This window comes from Rattus norvegicus, chromosome 10, assembly GCF_036323735.1.
Source record: "Rattus norvegicus strain BN/NHsdMcwi chromosome 10, GRCr8, whole genome shotgun sequence".
In the NCBI taxonomy this organism is placed as follows: domain Eukaryota; kingdom Metazoa; phylum Chordata; class Mammalia; order Rodentia; family Muridae; genus Rattus; species Rattus norvegicus.
Genome location: NC_086028.1, coordinates 21,050,802 through 21,070,458, shown reverse-complemented (window position 1 = coordinate 21,070,458; position 19,657 = coordinate 21,050,802). Strand labels below are relative to the sequence as shown.

Genomic DNA, 19,657 nt, shown 5'->3' with positions numbered 1-19,657 from the left:
TTGAGCATTGTCCTTATAAGAGTTGCCTTGGCCGTGGTGTATTTTCACAGCAATGAAAACCTAACTAAGACAGCCTCCAAGGAGGCTGGGATCCTTCCAGTAGAGTCCACGAGGAGAATGGAAGAGTGGGCTACAGGGCTGCAAACAAGGCAGATGCATGCGTCTGGTCATGGAAACATGGTGCTGTTAGAGCATTGTGTCACATCTAAAGTCTTAGCTTTTGCCTCCCTCCACATAGCACCTTATTCTCTAAAATCATGCCCAGGCCTTTCACTCAACTGGAATATCATTTTTCTGCTTGAGTCACTCCTGAACACACACCCAAGCCTATAAGGAAGTATGGCCTCTTTTTGTATCTGTCTACTGTGTGTGTGGACAGTCTATCCCCGTGGAGAGAAGAGGCAGGCAGGCTGATAAAGAAGTGCAGGGACCAGAGAACTCTATGGTCATATTTAGGTTCCCCATAAACAGCATGAACTCATGCCACTTCATCTCTCTGAGCCTCGATTTTGTTCTCTATAAAATGAAGTTAAGGCTAGCTACTACCTCGAAGGGCTTGAGGAGCCACTGTTGAGTTAACGCAGGACACAAAGCGAATGTGAGTCAAATTCAGAATCATCCACAAGCCACAAGCATAGACTGTTAGGACCCATTGCTAGAGCGTGGATTCGGTGGGTCTGACGTGGGGCCCACAGATGTGTGTTTGTAATAAGCACCCACGGGACACTGACACTAAGAGCCACTCATGCGTCATTTCAAGGAAAACTCAGGCTAGCAGGCAGCGATATCTCCAAGCATGGCAGTCCCAGGCCCACCTAATGAGAAAAACAGGCCAAGCAATTCCTCATCTTGAGGTAACAGTAACTTGACTGGTGCAAGGACCATGGCAGCATCTCTAGGCTCACATAGGCCCGTGACACAGAGGTACAGTGGTGGAAGGGGTTAAACCCTTTCAGAAGGGTTTGAATAAGAGGCAGGTATGGGAATAAGCCATCATCCTGGGGCCCTTGGACAAGCAGTACTAATGTTATCACCTGCCAGCTGCCACAATCTACTGCAGTGGCCATGCCACTGACTTCTGGCACACTGACTGTCACACGTGTTGCCCGACATATCTTTGGATGGTCCCTGGCCCAGCCACCAAGTCTCTATTGCTTAGCGGTAGACTTATAACGTGTATTTTTCACCTCCGCCACCTTCTGCTAGACCATGCCACCGACGTCACTGGCCCATACTACACAGAGCCCTAAGAAGAATCCTAACAATAGCCAAAGCCCAGCATCCTTGATCAAACCTCCTCTGCCTCATCTGCCATAGAATGTTGGGCAGGCTCCCATGACAGTTCCCAGTGCTCTGTACAGGCAAGCTGCAGTCTCACCTCTGATCCCTCTGCTCATCTTCCTCCACCTGCCCCGTCCTCGACAGCCTGTGTGACCCTACAACTCTCAAATGCGTTCCTTACCTTAGTGCATCTGTCTCCTCTTTCTCCAGACGTTTCTGTGACTCGCGTCCTCGTGTCATTTAGGTTTTACTTAAAATGTCACTTCTTTTTTTTTTTTTTTAACAATTAAGTCAACTTATTTAAACAGTTGACTTAGGCATCTGCAATGGTGACTTCAACCTCCACTCCAGGCTCAATACTGATGGAAGTAATCTGCTTAACAATCTCTGAAGGACTGTGTAAGTCACTTCTTCCTGGAAACCCTTCCTGGCTTCCCTCCCTTCACTAGTCCTCACCACCAACATCCTCTGGTAGTTACAGTGCCTCCTTCAGTGTCTTGAAAGCGCTCTCGCTCCTTCTGGATCTGATATGCATCCCTTTGTTTACCGTCTACTTTGACCCTCTAGAGTCTAGCCTCATGTCCTCGTCTGTTGTCACCGTTGACTCTGCCATGTGAGCTGACAAACACTAGCCTCCATGAGAAGGCTATAAAACAATTACTTTTATCTAGTATATTATTCAGGGATGGATAAATTTCACGTTAGGGTTTTCATTTCTCCATCGCTGCTTCAAACAGCGATAACTTCCCAATTCCCACCCCCTTAACCAAGGACAGCTGAGGGCTTCTGAGGGACTGAGATTTCTCACCGAACAGCCCCACACCCAGTGGTACGCGGTCAGAACAAACTGGAACCTGTGGGCTATGGAATGTAATACTTACATATAAAATGAATATGTAAGTACTGAGGACACAAGGTTAAAAGTGGGTGGAGTGGATCTGAGAGATGTTAGGGGAAGTGTTAGAGTAAATAGGACCGAATATTACATATGCGCATCCTGGCGTCGCTGTGATAAACACCATGACCAAAAGAAACATGGGAGGGAAGAGTTAATTTCCCTTAGGTTCCCATCTACCATCTAGGAAGGTCAGGCAGAGACTCAGGCAAGAACCCAGAGGCAGGAACTGAAGCAGAGACCATGGAGGAGCTATTTTTCTCTCTTATACAACCTAGAACTACTTAACCCAGGAGTGACACCACCCCCCTCACCACACCCCATCCCCATATCAACAAAGAATTGTGGAAATGTCTCCCTCGGACTTGTCTACAGTCAGTCTGCCAGAGGCAACTCTTCAGTTAAGATTCTTCTCTTCCCAAGTGTCCCTAGTTTGTATCAAGTTGAAAACCATGTTATGTTGCATTACAAAATTCTCAAAATGAACAAATAAATGAATGAATAATCTTATCATTTAAACGAAAAAGGAAACCTAAGTCGTTATACGCCACTGAAGACACTTGACTGATGCAAGAAAATCCAAACTCGAGGTTCGTTATTTCCTTTTGCCAAGACACAGGCACATGGCTGTAGCATCTTCGTTGCTCTTACCAAAGTCGTTACATCCAATTCAGTGACTTCCTAGGAGACATGATGCCAGTGCTGAAGTTGCTGTGCTTTGTGTGTAAAATGGTCCCCACGGGCTTATATGTTAAGGGCATGGCCATTGCTGTTGAGGCCAGCATTGCCTGACAGGTGATTGGATTATAAGGTTCTCCCTCCAATCGATGGACCCATCTGATAACGGACTCACAATGTGCTGGCGTTATCTGGAGGTAGTGGCCTGCTTAAAGGAAGGTGGGGCCTACTTGAGGAAAGTAGGCTACATAGGGCATGTTCTTAGGGTCTGTCCTTCCTGTCTCTTCTCTGTTTTCCAGACCCCCTGATGTGGGCACCTTTGTCCATTCACTCCCTCCTGCCCCATCATAGGCCCATAACAGAGGAGCAAGCTAATCATAGGCTAAAGCCATAGCCAAGGTCAATGCTTCTTCCTTAATTTTGTCACAGTGTCAAAAACAAAACTGACTAATGTATCCCAGAATTATCCCATCAAGACAGGAAGAAGTGCAGAAGCACTGTGGACAGCCTGGACTCTGAAATCTCCACATACAGCTTGTCAGTCAAGCCATAGCATGGTGGAGAAGACTGGCCCACTCTACCAATCCAGCCTTACTTCTCACAAGCCTTCGTCTCTCTAAGACTGGCTTTCTCCAGCTGTAACATGAGAGGAAACAACTGGTCATCATATACTAAATGCTTTTGATAGAAGGTTTAATCTTTTTCGACAGCCTTGCCACACTGATACGATTATTAGCACCATTCTGTAGATAAGAAATCGAGGCCCCAAAAAAATGAAGTAAGAAGCCCAAGGCCACAGAGCTAATGGTTTGCAACCAATACGTTGCACACAGTCAGTTCGTCGGATGTATTTTTGCGTGCGTGATATTACCTCCTGGCACCCATCCCGCAGAAGAGTCATGAGGATGAAATGGGTTCATCCCGAGAGTTCATCCAGCGCCTGCTGCACAGGAGTGATGGTCTTTAGGAAGGGACTAATTTAGAAATTAGTTCTTTCCCTTGTCCCCATCAAGCTGAAAGCTTGTTTGATAACCGAATCCAATCCCTCCTCCGAGCCAGCAGTCAGAAGTGTGTTTATGCCACAGAAAAAGAAGCATCGTGCCCCCAGTGGTCTCAACTCTAAGGCCCATCCTGCACTCAGACATCCCTGGGTCTCCCCTCAGGCAGAAAGGAGCTGCTCCAGCTTGTTGCTCCACACCATTGACCGTGACAGCCCCTCCTTTTTTTTCTGAAGGACCAGGCAGGTCACTGTCTGGCACCCCACCAGGCTGCTACCCCCTGCTGGGCCTGGGCTCCGTGGCCATCCGGCTTCTTCTGTCTGACCTGTCAGCAGGCTCTGTGAAACGCAAGCTGATGAGGAGCCGGGAAGGGAAAGAAGGTGGCTCTGAGAGGCCAGGCCCAGCAGGCAGAGGGCAAGCACTTGAGGAGATGGGAGGCTAGGATCAGAGGCCCTGCTCTCTGTGGCCGTTGGCTTTTGTAATAGTCAAGGAGGGGGTAGACAGCAGCAGCCAGGATAAAAGTCCCTATAGTACTGCAAACATCGCAGGGCTAACGGGGGTGAGTCTGTGCTGGGTCAGGGTTTCTCCATGGTGCTGAACTACTGATCACATGAGATCATTTCTAGAAGCTGCTTCGTGACTGAAGGAAGTCAACCAGCCAAGAGTGGAAAGACTGGTAGAGTATGGAAAGAAAGCAGAGCATGGAAAGGGGTGGGGGCAGGGCAGAAAAAGAAGGGAGAAGAGAAGGAAGAAAATGAGAAACTGAGGACGTTTACTGAAGCTGCAACACCCAGAGGGGACCCTGCTGTGCGAAGACCCTCACAGCCTCCTGTAGGAGTGGGGGGAGGGGGGAGTTAGAAGTCAAGAGGCTGTGGAAGCAGGTGGCCAGTGTGGGGATCACACATCCATCACTAATCAGTTTTGTGCCCTTGAGCAAAACTCAGTTGCTCTCTGGGCCTCAGTTTTTCCATTTGCAAAATGGAGCTGGTAGAACCCAGCTGGGAGTTTCCTAAGAGCATATGTGAATGGTCTTGGCTGGATGAAGGATTCATGGTGTAGAGTGGGAAAGCTTAGAGAAGCTGGAAGAGCTGGTACAGGGCCAGCCCAGTGTTCACCTACCAAGTCAGAATGGATATAAGTGAAGACCTGGAGTTAAATGAAAACTGACTGAATAGTCCATAGCCTGATGCAACATGTATTCATGTCACTAGGTCTTCTGATTGACTTAGCTATGCCTTAAGGTGCAAGGACCCGAGGCCGGCTCAAAGCATGGCTCCGTGGTACACTGGCCCCCAGGAAGGCAGGGATGTTTTATGACAGACATAGCCTTGAGTAGCAGCTACAAGTAAGACGTGGACTTCAGAGAGCAGCAAACCTCGCTCAAACCCAACCTTAGGGCTCCATCAATTCATTAAATCTATGTCTGGTTCTCTTTCTCTGCCATTGCAAATGGTAGCCCCAGTGCCTGGGATCCCAGGGCCTCACATGGAAACTATTTCACATGTACCTGACACCTAGAAAGCTCTTCTCGGGCACCAACTATTAGTTCTCAAAAGACATGTTTGCCTGTAATGCAGGCTTGGGAACCACAGCTTGTGGACTGCATCAAGACAAGGGCTTATAAATTAAAAAAATATATATTAGGGGTTTTTGGCAGTTGTTTTGTAACTCAGCTGCATGCAGTTTATGGGTAACAATGTCATATCACAATATAAGAACATGCAGCCTCCCGGGATGATGTCACTTAGCACTGGGCCCCTGCACTCAGGGTCACCTCAGGGTATCCAGGAAGCAGAGAAAAGTCAGAACGAGAAGTGGGAGAGTGTACAGTTCACCGGAAGGGTCGTGCTCGTCATAATATTGTAGTTTGTGTTGGGCCTGGTCACTGTGGGCCACCACAGTCTGCACAGCCAAGTGGAGACAGAGATGTTGCTTCTTACCATGGAGGACAGGGAGATTTGGATGGCCCTTCTGAGAACAGGGCTCCTTTTCCAGTAGAATTCTTTCACATGCTGTTAGGCTAAATGACATTGGATACAGCTGTAGAGGCATGTGTGGACCAAAGAGCTCCGCCATCATGAGGTGCTATCCACTCACTCCCCTGCGGTATTAAAGAGTTGTATTTACAGGTCGAGGTCGACGACTCTGAGAAGTTCAGCTGTGAGAACTTAGCTTCATATTATTTAACAGATCTCTCCCAAATTGTACTTGAATGTAGATTCCCACCCCCAACTGATTTGCCACCTCCATTTCTGTGTTTCAGAGAACCCTGATAATATCCTTCAGGAGTCCTAGATTGGAAAATCTGGCATAGTACCTCAGGACTGCATGAACTTCTTTCAGTGTCTAAAGGGCCCTTCCAGTGATTCAGGGCAAGGATTCTTAAACTTTGATAAGCAAAGGAACCACCTAGGACTCTTACTAAAACACAGATTCACTGTCTTCATCTGTAGGTCTAAGATAACAGCAAGAATCCAAGTGCCTATCCTCCAGGCCAGGTGACAAGGACCATACTTTGAGCAAGGCAGGTTTAGATTATAGATACTAGAAACTCGGCGCTCAGAACAAGAGTCCCCATTGCTAGAGAACTTCTAAGTAGTACGGCCCCACCAGATTTTGTTGGTCGTATTTGTGTCTCATTGTAGAGAGCATTCGGTAAAGAACCTTCAGCAAAATGAATAAAGTGGATGAACGTTCAGGATGGGGTGGGAAACATCCCCCGGTTGCCTCCAGGCACAGCTAGTGAGGGCACACACCTGGATCACACACACCCTTGCCTTGGGTAACAGCCTTGTGGCTCTCCTAGCTGACTCTGCCGTTTCTCTTTCCCACATCCCTCCCCAAGAGCAGGAAAGGTGGCAATGAGCTATCGGTGTGGCTTCCACTCTGCCAGATCTCTGCCAGGTCAAGCCTGACTGGTCTTCCACTGCTAAGTCGTAAGAAAAGCTGAAAGTGCTTTGGGGCAAGGCTCTTTGGCCCTGGAACTCAAAGGCTGACACGAAGAATTGGCATGAAGTAAGAGGAAAACTTCCAACAGGCCTTCCAGGAGTAAAAAGAAAAAAAAAATACGGTTCTCCTTCTTGCAATATTTAAGAACGGCTGTGCTCCGCAGAGGGAGAGCAGGCCGTCTGAGGAACAACGGTCCGTCAGGCAGCCAGGGTATTAATGGCAGGTGAAATGTTCCAAATGAGCACCCTGTCAGCCAATCTATTGCTCTCAGAGGTTGGCAATGCGGGAAACCTAACAGAGGCAATGAAGAACTAATCTCATATTGCCAGGTTAAATCAAGTCAGCCTTGCCCGCGCCTTTCACCTCTTAGTTACATCAAGCCAGAGTATCTTCAATTATCCCTCACTTCCAACTTGTCAGCAGGCATAGTGGGGGATGCAAATGGAGCAGTGCCCTTCTCTGGGGGAGAGCAGGAAGGACCATTAAGATGTGCCGCTCACAGAGCTGTGCGTCGTTGGTCTTCATGGGGGCCCCATCCTAGGATAGCCCTCTGCCCGACAGGGTAGTGATGTTAAGTCCATTCTACAGATTGGGAAAGCAAGTTCCCTTGCCCAGGGTTAAAGAACCAATGGATAAGATTCCAGCTTTGAAAGCCAGAAGGTTCTCATGCTTATTTGCTTTTTAATTCTAACTGGGCCAAGAGCCAATGCCACCATGAACAAGTTTGGGGAAAGGCTGGGTGCCACCGCTTTGTGGGGCCTGAGCTTTAGAGCAGCCTCCTTGGCCATTTCTAAAGAATAGACCAGAGCCAGCCTTGTGGGAGCAGCCCCTGTAAGCGCCTGTCTCCCCATCAGGGTGCCTTTGACATGTTTATCATCCTTCACCCACTCTTTAGGCTTGCAGAATCAACCGCATGCCAAGAGTTAATCTGGGATTTAGCAGGGTTTTAGCTCCAACCCCAGGAGTCCTAGGAGGCTGGGCCAGGCCCTGCATCCTAATTTACCAAGCAAGGAGATGGTTCATGGTGAATGATGGAAAAGGAGCCAGTCAGCATGGCATAAGGAAAAGTACAGAAAAGTCCCACTACCACGCGTCTGCTTTTGTGGCACCTACACGAGCCTTCTCTTAAGTAGAGGAAGAGCTGAGGTGGAGGTGAGGGTCGTTACACGATCACACAGTCTTGGTCCTCGTGTGTTCCGGGTGATCCTCATCTCCGATCTGGCCCTGCAGGGTAATTAAAGGAAGTCGTCCTTGTCATCACTTGAAGGGGGCAATATGGCGCCTGTAAAATGATCACATCTTTCCCAGGAGACAAGCTCCCCATCGTAGATAACCACCATCATTTGAGGTGTGGTTAGTGGACTCATCAATGTGTACACAAAATGTCCATCCCTTATAAAACAGATGTTCCTCTGTCAGTCCTGTTTCTGGCTTCTGATGTGGCTGCTAGTTCTGCCCTGTTTGGGGGACTCTGAAACTCCCAGAGCTGACAAGATGGCTAATGGGGGCCTAATTGTCCAGCTTCTGCTTATTTTGTGGCTCGAGTGAGGAATTAATGCTCCTCAGCAAAATTTCTCAATGCCTGTTTTATGACCTTTGTGCATCATCCGATGACCGTGTAGCCAGCAGCTACCAGCTGTAGACAGCTTCCTCAGGTGGGAGCGGTATTCCCTTTGCTGCCTCCTAGAGACTGAGTTGCCACAGCAATGATCGTTTCTACTAGGAGATTGCTTGCATACATAGAGGACTGGCCAAACTATATTTGTTCCATGAACTTTAGGATAACAATGTGCAGAGCTCAACCTAAGTAAGATTCTCCCAAGGCAAAATCCACTCCTAGGCTGCCATCTCCCTAAAACTATCTGCCCGTGGTGGAGGGGTGGCCCTTTGACCTTTGTCAGGGCTCTTACTGACCAGGTGCCCCACCCCTTTCTCCTTTATTTCCATTGCAGAACAAAGTACCAAACTCTCTCTAGATCCAGTCAAGTGTCTCTGTTCTTCTTCCCACGACATCATTGGCTCTGCCATCACCTCCTCCCTGTGATTAACCTTAAGATCCCCTGGGTTTGTTTCCTCTGCCACCTGCATTTTCTTTAAGGGAAATGAAAATTTACTAATCTCCGTGTGGGTCCACAAACCATTGCTGCCCAGAGAACCCAAGAAAGATTAAAAGAAAAAGAAGAAATAGTAGTGATTCCAGCCCCCTCAGCATGCGAGCAGGTGTGCCCGCTCTCCTAGGCCTCTTGATCATCTTGGCTGATTACCCAACATCCCTGTGAGATACCAGCACCTTCTAAAATTGCCCGTGCAGCTAGTTAGCCGAGATGAGAAGCAGAAATGTGTAGAGTGCCCAGAAAGGTCCCCCCCCCCCCAGGCCTTTCCCTAGCCTCATGGAAGAGACTATAATTTCTATTGTAATTGATTTTTGTCTGTTCTTGAGCATCCTGCTGGTGGATCAGTGTGTACTCTTCCAAGCTCAAATTTTTAACCAAACCTCTACATAGCCCCCTGGTTCACTGAATAGGATAGATGGACTGATGAGTGGGTGACTGTGTGTCCTTGGAACAAATCCTCTCTAACCACGGTCTGGGAAAATAGGGTTTCAGTGTGAAAAATCTGAGCTTTTAAAACATTTTACATGTATTTATTTTGTATGAGTGTGCATGTGTGTGGAGATTAGAGGACAACACATGGAGGTCAGTTCTCTCTTTGTCCCATACGGATCCTGGGAATCAAACTGAGATCATCAGGACAGCACAAGTACCATTACCCACTAAGCAAACTTGCCCATACAACCCAGACTGCATGTAGAAGTTCACCGAGTATCCACGGCACCTGCATTGGATCTTTGAGATCAATTCGTGCTACCTTTCCACAGAACGAAACTGAGAAAAGTAAACACGGGTGTTCCTCTAAAGCTCTTAATGCTTTAGAAACCCACAGAGTTCGTGCAGGTCAAAGAGGAAGTTGTGTGCCTTCCAAAATGTGGGAAACACAAGGTGCCACAAAACTGAACAAAAAACCGCTTCTAACCAGATTCTCCCAAAGTCCCCAGTTTACAGAGATCGAAGAGGAAAACACGAGAAATAAGCAACCTCACATCCTCTTTGACTCCAAGCTGAGTCAGCCTCTTTTGGGCAAAAAGATAGTCTACATGTTTTACTAACTCTGAAATACCCAAACGTTGACTGTGGCTGCTCCCCTGTGTACACTGGGCCTCCCGCCACCTACCAGAGTTCATCTTTACTGGTGAGCATCCATTAACAGTTTAAGCAGAAGTCTCTAGACCATGCAGGTGGCCCCTTTAAAATCCAGCAGAGCAAAGTAAGGAGGGACCAGAGATGGCTGACACACGCCTCTAGCCACCACAGAAGGTGCGTGCCCACCAAGCGGGACGGTTTGAATCTCACAGGTGAATGGGGGGCTCTCAGCAGCCTGGTTCTAGGAATGAATTCCTGGGCACTTTGTTTTTCATGCCCATCCCTTTTCGGATGCCCATGTCAACCGGCCCCAGCTGGAGCAGTATTCAGGCCTTCAGAAGTGATTAAGTCTCGAGTTTCCCTGGGTGAGCAGCCAAGTAGTGTGTCTTCTGACGTCCTTTAATGAAGAAGCATCTCTTTGCTGTAACGGAGATGCTAGCTAGCATTTGGCTGCCTTTTCCTGCGTCTCAGCCAATTGGCTAGGACTGGCTCAGCCTTCCAAGCTTCTGTTTCTACCTCTGTAGGATGCTCAGAACGGTTACAGTTCGATCTCTGAGCACCCAAGCTACCAGACATCGCTCCAAGTACAAGTCCCTCTTCAGTGTCCACAGGGGCCTTCCTCAGGGCCCCACAGATCACTTATGGAAAACGTGTACTTGTTTGCTACAATAGCCTCCTCACATCTTCCAGAGCTTATCCTGCTCCGGGCCGCCCAGCCTTTAACGTCACCAGGTAACACCATTTACAAAATTCAGCAAGTCACCAAAAAATAAAGATAATTTAAGTAGATCTATGACTTTGTGTTAACCCGCATTCAGAGCCATTCCCGTCTGCCTACGGCTCAGTCCCATCTTAGTACGGCTCACCCTCACCAGCTTAGTTAGAACTACCAGAGCGTCTCCAGGTGACTTCTGCTACAATGTAAACGCTGTATAAAGAGTAGTGCTGTTGAATTGGCTGGAAAACAGGAAAGCCTCTACGTGTGCCCAGTACAGATGTAACCACCATAGGCTTGGTTTCATTTTCTATCTGAGTTTAGTTGAAGGCACAGATGTGGACACCAGATCCAGAGGGCCGAGAGTCGTGCGATTTAATCCTCCAGACAGCACTTCTCACCCCAGCACCATCATCTTCGCTTGACACGTGGGGAAGCCGGGGAGAGAGGAGAGGCCAGAAACAGTTGATTGTCCACAGAAGCCAAACAGCAGCCAAACTGAGACTCAGACTCAAGGAACCAGTCTGAAGTTCCAAGGTTGCCTTACCCTTCATTGCAAAACCACTGTGAAGATTCAAAATTTAAGAATATCAAAACACGGTTTCCTCTGCAGTGGTCCTAGCCTATCATTATTTGGAACTTAGCAAGTTTGCCAAGGTTTGACCAGCCCAGGGCTCATACTAATGAAAGACTATATTATCACTCCATTATTACTTTTCTTGTCCATTTTTAACAAACAGGATGCGTTTAAAGCTTCAATGAACTTCTATTCAGGGTAATACTTTACTTTACATGTGCTATATGATAAAAGGATATTCTATACCTCAAGTCTCTTATTCCCTATCTCATAATGCTATCGCCTAAACTATAGTAACTCGTTGTTGCTGCTGCTGCTGCTGTTGTTCTTTGAGTGAAGGTCTGAAGCTTGCTATGTAGACTAGGTTTGCCACCAACTCACAGAGATCTGCCTCTGCCTCTGCCTCTGCCTCTGCCTCTGCCTCTGCCTCTGCCTCTGCCTCTGCCTCTGCCTCTGCCTCTGCCTCTGCCTCTCTGCCTCTTGAATGCCGAGACTAAAGGCATGTGCCACCATGCCCAGCCGGATAATTCAGTTTTGAAGGCAGATGAACTGAGCCTCAACAATGTTGTTCATCTTCCCACGCTTGCACGGATGGGATGAGGCCAAGGAAGATGAAATCCAACCACGAGTCCACCTGATTCCACACAGCAGGCTCTTACCTCTCTCTCTGACTCTGTGTGGGGGTGGGGCCTTCTCCGTTAGGACTTCTGATCCAAAGAGCTCACTCCATATTACCAGCTTGTCTGATGTTCTTTGTGTGTGTGTGTGTGTGTGTGTGTGTGTGTGTGTGTGTGTGTGTTCATTTATTTATTTATTTATTTTCTATTAACTTGAGTATTTCTTATATACATTTCGAGTGTTATTCCCTTTCCCGGTTTCCGGGCAAACATCCCCCTCGCCCCTCCCCTTCCTTATGGGTGTTCCCCTCCCAACCCTCCCCCCATTGCCGCCCTCCCCCCAACAGTCTAGTTCACTGGGGGTTCAGTCTTAGCAGGACCCAGGGCTTCCCCTTCTACGGGTGCTCTTACTAGGATATTCATTGCTACCTATGAGGTCAGAGTCCGGGGTCAGTCCATGTATAGTCTTTAGGTTGTCTGATGTTCTTAATCAAAAGTGGCATTTAAAAGATAAAGCAAGTGCCATGTGGTGGTCTACAATTCCAGTCCTTGAGAGCATCAGGAACTCAAGGTCATCCTCAGCTACAAGTAGAGTGAATTCTGGGCCAGCCTGGGTTATGTGGGTCCCTAGCATCAAACCATCAGCAATAGAAAATAACAGAAAAGTGATATTTTTAGGAGTCTTAGTGTGACTGCAACCAATTAATATTAAAATATAAATAAGTAAACGGGCTCCATCGTGTTCCCAGAAAGATTCTTCACGCCCACATTTCCCTGGAAACGCCAGTTCAATTATCATATGATATAATACGTGCATAGAAAAGTCGGCCAGAGCTGTGATTTAGCCTCATTACTGACAGAAGGCGCCCAGAATGGACTCCGAGGCCATGTTTCAGAGTGAACTGAAGCAGACGAGGACATGTGAGCAGATGTGTCAACACCACGGGGCCACCCGGGAGGTCCCTCTTGCTGAGTCAGAATGAAGCTTCTGTTGAGGGTCACTGCAAACGTCTCCCACCACCACCTCAACACCCCCCTTCCTAGGGGGGAGGGATGGTGGGTGGAGATGAAGTCAGACAAATAAGCAGGTATATAAATAAATAAAGAAATGGGACAGTGCCATCAGAGGGCCTGTGGCTGGATGGAGACGTCCTGGCCTCCTGGTCCTGAACCGGCAATTCAGAGTGGTTTGATTGCCTGCTTGATTGTTTGCGAGATAACTGCAGGATTGTCAGTGACAGGGTAATTTACTGAAGATTGCAATGTCAGACTCCATCCAAGGGGCTCGCTAGCATAAAGATGCGATGCCCGTGACTGACAGGCCACTGGGAGACTGGAGGGCCAATTTAAAGTTCACGGTGTGGTCGGAAAGTGTTGGGGGCAGCGGCCAGTGATCACGCAGCATGAGGAGGTATTACAGGCATGGTGTATGCCGCTGTCCTAATAACTCCTGCACCCCCAAACAGTGTGACCGTAGCAGAGAAATGTAAATGTGTGGGAGGAGATCATTTATCTCTTTTCTTCTTATTTGTCTTCTGTTACTGCTGATGTGTTTAGACCATCTCTTGCTATTATTCCAAGCCCTCAGATTAAAAATAAAAATTAAAAAAAAAGCAAAACAGTATCAACAAAAGAGGGGGGAAATTGAAGGTATTGGCAACCTTAGAAAGAGTGACAGCCTCCCACTGGTGGGGGCGGAGGGGGTGGGAGAGCGTGCTTGGTGCTTAATAGGAAAACTGTCTCTGGGTTTTATTTGAACTGGATGCATACACGTATGTCCTCGAGCTGGTACTATAAGCTGGTGGTGGAAGAAGCCCTTGCCAGCTATAGGAGGGCAAGGCCACCAGAGATGGATGGGGCTCCTAATGGGAAGAGGCCGGCGACCTTAAAAGAAATCTATAGCGCTAACAACAGTGGGTTTCTTCTCACCTGAGAAGCTTCTAGGCTGCTGAATAGAAGTGCAGATCTCAGCGGGTTATTTTTAAAACCTTGAAGCAGGCGTTCTGTGTAGATTCCCCTCTGTCTAGTGCAGCAAGCAATCCGTGAACGTGACGTGCGCGGCAGAATTCAATGCAATTATTTTCCCCCCTTTTCTTCCTTGTCCTGCCAAAGCCCCTTGAATCCAGACTGAACAATCGGACCCTGGATCTGGGGCTGTGTTCCTGGACCAGCCCTCTGCCAGGATGTTGTTCCTCCTCCAGCACTGTTTCTGGGGCCTCAGCTTTTCTGGGCTCAGGGGAGCCTCACATTCAGCCAACACACAGGGCTGAGCTGCTCAGAGCCTCGATTTCCAAAGTCTCTAAATTTACACCATGCCTGCCTGCCTGCCTACCCTCTCGTGTCTGCATTTCTAGGAAATTTTGTAAACCTAAATGTGTCCCGAGGCACACCAGCAGCTTCTGCCCACGTGGAAAACGAGAGGCTAGTTTCGGTAATTTAAAGCCAAGCAGAACACACCACCTCCTAATTTGTTTGTTTGCTAAAAAGAAGGTAATGCATTAAAATAATTGTACATTAATTGCTAAATTACAGAGGAACTTTGGTGAAATTACATATTTCAATTTCATTAGTAAAACCAACGGGAAGGGGGTGGGGGGAAATGCCAAAAAAAAAAAAATTACGTTGTTGTAAATTTAAAAACCCACAGCCAGGTCTCTGATTCAGCAATCCTGGACAAGTGTTTGTCACGGCCCAGCCCAGGACCTTAGAGCACACTTTTAAGACGCTAATTATTCCCACCACCATCACCCCCCCCCAAAAAAAAATGCCTTGCTATCAAATCCACCAGGGATCAGCTAACTTACTCCCCAATCTCTTGTATGATGTGCTCCGTCAAAAGACTCGCTCTAACAGAGAATTCGAAAGTGAACACTGATCATTCTGGTCCTCCTCAGCCTTCTCTGACATGTGAGGGATGGCAAACAGTCCTTTCCTCATTCAACAAACATTTGTTGAGTATCCTTTTCTCTGCTGGACACTGAGAGAGGCATGGATGTCGACGTTAATAAGGCCCTGTTCGTCTTTCACCGAATTTCCTTCCCCCCGTAGAGTGCAGGAAGCATAAAGACGTAATTAACTGCCAGATGAGGAAGTCGGTGTCATCAACGATGGTTTCTAAAATACATTGTGCATTAGAATCATCTGAGAACCAGGACTGCAGTGCAGACTCCAGAACCTGCTGCTGGGGGCTGTCTATGGGGAGGCCCGAGGCAGGCGTTGACCCTGTCTGTGGGCATCTAATGCGAGCCGTTCTCAGAGGACCAGAGATGAACAGATCAGGAGTGCCTGGAAAAGCCAATCAGCTTGTGTCACTGTAACAAAATACCGTAGTGTATGGAGCTTACACAGGAGACATCTGTTTCTCATGGTTGAGACAGGGAAAGTTCAAAGTCAAGGCTCTGGGAGGACTGAGTGTCTCCTAGTGGCCCGATTACTTCTCGGTGTAAGTCCCTTCTTGTCGTGGGTTAGAATGCCAGCTTGTAAATGGGGGTTATGGGCCACAGTGCATAATGCTCACCTAGCCAGGCACACTACCAGGAGGGCTTCCTGGGTTAAAAGGGCACCCCTAAACTGGGCTGTGCTCAGTGGGTCCTTCCTGACCTGCTCCTTCCAGACAGGTGGCATGACTGTGCTTTCTGTTCTGTTCCCTGTATGTGGACAGCACTCCAGTGTGTGGAACATAGGAAGTTAGTGAGTAAGAGTGGCCGGGGAAAGAGAGTAAAGGGTGGGAGTCTAGGGAAAGTGGCTCACTGCCCTGCTCAAAAAGACAAAATGGAAGCAACTTCATTTCCTGGCTGCCACACAATGCCATGTCCACCCCTCCTTGAAGAGGTGACACTCACGGCGCCTGGTTCTCCATCTCGTCAACAGTTTCCTCCTTGGTTTCAGTTGAAGGCGTCTTTCTCCAAGGAAAGAGGATTGGCAGAATCCCACACCTTGTTTGGTGGATAGAGACCCAATCTGCACAGGCCCTTGGGAGCAGTCTCTGGGCCCTTGGTATGCTGTGTTATTTAAAAGCGAAGCTCAGGGTTCCATTCCTGTCCTGGAGGTTCTAAAAACCTCTGCTCGTTGTAGCAAAAAGAAGGAATTTCGGGAAAACGTGGTAGAGCAAAGAAAAAGCGCCACGCTAGAGAAACGACTGTTGATATTTTGCAGCTGTTTCCATCCACCATTTACTCTCTGGGTTAGGGGAGCTGCAATTATACAAGGCTTGCTGTGTGAAACCTGCCAGACTAAGGCCCATGGGAAGGTTTGATGGTAACAAACGTGTTAGCGTCTATCAGTGTCTCCAAGTGGCTTGGCCATGCAGTGCTCTAAGCCTGGCTCTGTTTCTGCCCTTCCAGATGGCCTGGTGGACTGCCTGGACCCTGACTGCTGCCTCCAGTCAGCCTGTCAGAACAGCCTGCTCTGTCGGGGGTCTCGGGACCCCTTGGACATCATTCAGCAAGGCCAGACAGACTGGCCTGCGGTGAAGTCCTTCTATGATCGTATCAAGCTCTTGGCAGGCAAGGACAGCACCCACATCATTCCTGGAGACAACCCCTTCAATAGCAGGTAGGTGTCCTTTTGTCCCTGTGGGCCAGGGAGGTCCCCATTCCTTTTTCTATTAGAGCAAAAGGAAGTCTTTTCCATAGACCCGTTCCCTGGAAACTGCCCCCTAGGGCATGTTTCATTGAGCGTGCCAAGGCTCACTGAAGACGCTTCCCTCACTCTGGTAAGGATGCTAGAGTAGGGTGGTGGTTGCTCTGCCGGTTCAGACCACCTTCAGCCCAGAACCTCATGAGGATACCTGTTGATTCTGAGCTCTGAGATGATTTTTATGATTCCTTCTTTTATGACATCTTTGTCATTATTTAAACCCCCCTTTCAATGCCTCTGAGAGAGGCTTTTGTGTGAGCGTAACTGAAATAGTTGATTCAATAGAGTGTTTTTGAAAGCTGTTATTAACTTGATAACATAACCTATCATCCGTGGCATCTTAAAGTCAAGGTAATGCCAGTTATAGGGATTTATTGAGCACCTAGTATGACGTTATATGTTGTCTCTGGTGCTCACAGAGCCCCCAGGTAGGATACCCTGTCGTGCTCAATTTGCTGAACCCAAGCATGTCTCTCTAAGTCCCTCATTCCAGTTCATTTTCGCTCTCTGGAGTTTATGAATATCTGGAGGTGACTTTTTTAATGTATTTTTGAAGCCAACTTGACCATCTCTTCACACCAGAGCAAGTCAGACCTGTATCCTGGAGAAGAGGGCAAAGGGAAAGGTTTTACTGTAAGAGACCCTCCCACCTCATCCCCTCTGTCTTCTAGACACTATGCTAGTTGTAGGTTAAAAGATGAGCTAGCCAGGGAGGGGGCCCTTTGCTGGCCCACATGACTGACTCCCTGGCCCAATCAGGAAGTCCAGGCATATGCTTCTGCAGCAAAGGTTAGCATAGCCTTTTAGGGGACACCCTACCCCCTCTCTCTGCTCTCTCACATGAACGGTATGAACTGCTGAATTGGCTCTTCCTTCATTCAGCCTCCAGATTTTAGGAGCATGAGCAAGACAATATTGTCCCCTTTGTATAGCCCCCATCCTGTCCTCTTCCTTCTAACTCTTTTGGGGGTTGGTATTTATTTCTTGTTTTCTTACCTTTATTTTCCTTTTTTAAGAAATTTTTTACCATTTTTTAATTTGTTTTGTCTTTATATTTACTTTAAGGGGTGCCATAAACATACATGTAGCACACATGTAGAGGACAGTCTGCCAGTGTTGATTCTTCCTTCCAACAGATTGGTCCCGGGATCAAACCCAGTGGTCAGGCTTAGTAGAGAGCACCTTCACCTATTCCAGCCAGCCCTTATTTCATTTTTGATTGGCATGGGAAAACAATGCCTAGTTATGGGGTACAGTGTGATATTTTGATTCATGTGTATGTTGTTTAATGACCAGAACAAAGGTAATTAGGATATCTGTCACCTTAAATACTTACCATTTCTTTGTACTGAAAACATTTTAAATCTGTTTACCCCTTTCTACTCTGCAATATGTTTGGTTCAACATAGGCACCCAACCCAACTATGTACTAGAACACAGTACATGTTCCCCTCTCTAACTGTAACACCCTCTGCCTTGCCCTTGCTGTCCCTGCCTCTGTCCTCATCAGCTAGGCTCAAAAGTACCCCAAGAGTAAGATGTTTATCTCACTTTCTCTCTCAGCAAGGTCAAGAGCCCCTGACTTCATAGGGAATTCTATTGGAAGTCACCTCACTGAACTCTAGGGAGAAGGTGTCATCTGGTTGGAACCAAGTCCCCATCCCAGATCCTTTGGGAGCCTAGAAAGTTGGGATGCAGAAGCCTAGGCAGGGGCACAGTCAGTTTTACAGCCCCTCAGAAGCCTTCTACAAAGCTGCACAACCCCAGAGTTGCGGACAGCTCTGTTGTATTTATCTGTGGTTCTTCTACACAGAATCTCACTCACTCTATAACCCTGACTGAACCAGAAGGAAGAAAGCACAGACTAGCATGAACTTCATGACTAGGCTAGACTGGCCATGAACTCACAGAAATCCTCCTGTCTCTCCTGCCCAAGTGCTGGGGTTACAGGCGTGCACCATAGCACGTTGCCTTTAGCAGCTCCTTTGAGTATGAGAGTTCGTTGGGTCACCTTAGGTCCTGATCTTACTAAACAGAAATCAGAAAAATTAATGATGGTATGGATGAGATCATAACCTCGGTCTTCTGCTGCCCTGCCCCCCAGCTTCTACTGGAGCCATACTGGGCACAATTGATTAGCAAAATTAGAGTATTCCTATAGAGCATGTAGTAACATTACTATTTATTCTAGAAGAGGAATGGCAAAGGAAGGAAAGAGAGGAAGAAAGAAAGAAAGAAAGAAAGAAAGAAAGAAAGAAGAAAGGAGGAAGAAAGGAGGGAAGGGGAAGGAAGGAAAGGGGAGGAAGAGACAGAGGAAAGAAGAGAGAGGCAGGCACAAATCTCTGACCAAAATGGAAAGAAAGAAAGAAAGAAAGAAAGAAAGAAAGAAATAAAGAAAGAAAGAAAGAAAGGTGGGGAAGGAAGGGAAGGAGAGAGAGAGAGGGGAGGGAAAGGGAAGGGAAGGGGAGGGGAGAGGAAGGGAGGGGAGGGGAGGGGAGAGAAGGAGCTTCTGTTGTTCTGGTCCAGTCAGGTCCAGTGAGTGAGATTCTGTTAAATCCTGGCCCTGAGACAGTGCTCCTTGTGTGCCTTTTCATTATGAATATAATTCTCATGAAGCCTCATGACCGACTTTCACTCCTCTACAGCATTTTGGTGAAGTTCGTGCAACTTGCTTGTGCTGTAACAAACTCGATCTGCTCCGTGTTTTTCCTACCTAGGATTTCAGTGTCTGTCCTCAGTCTGACACTCTCCTTTTCATATCCCCCCCCCATTCTGCTACCATCTTAACCTCCCCACCATGAGCTACCACTTCCGGGAGGCATTCTGGGGGGGAGGGCCAAGATTCAGTAGTCAGCAGAGACTCCAAAAATATGTAGTGGTCTGGAGCAGCACACAGACCGGGGTAAAGAAAAGACACTTTAGAGGAAGCCGTTTGGGCGTTTGATGAGGCAGCTCTCTCGAACATCTCTGTGTAGATACATAATTCAGAAGGACAAAATAGTCCTCCAAGACACGGGGTGGAGTTCAGCAAGCGTGTGAAGGAGCTCGGTGCATTACCATCTGACAAATAGCAAAAGGCAGAACTAGGAAGGAAGGCAAATTTAATTCA

At 47.7% G+C, this 19,657-nt stretch overlaps 1 protein-coding gene across 15 annotated transcripts in view; it reads left to right on the top strand.

Annotated features, from left to right (window-relative positions):
* Positions 1 to 19,657, top strand: part of Tenm2 (teneurin transmembrane protein 2) — a 1,136,292-nt gene that overhangs the window by 1,050,543 nt on the left and 66,092 nt on the right. For all 15 annotated transcript variants that reach the window (XM_039085070.2, XM_063268320.1, XM_039085069.2 and 12 more), the window contains 1 exon segment: positions 16,254 to 16,464. In XM_039085070.2, the coding sequence (XP_038940998.1) occupies positions 16,254 to 16,464 (211 nt within the window).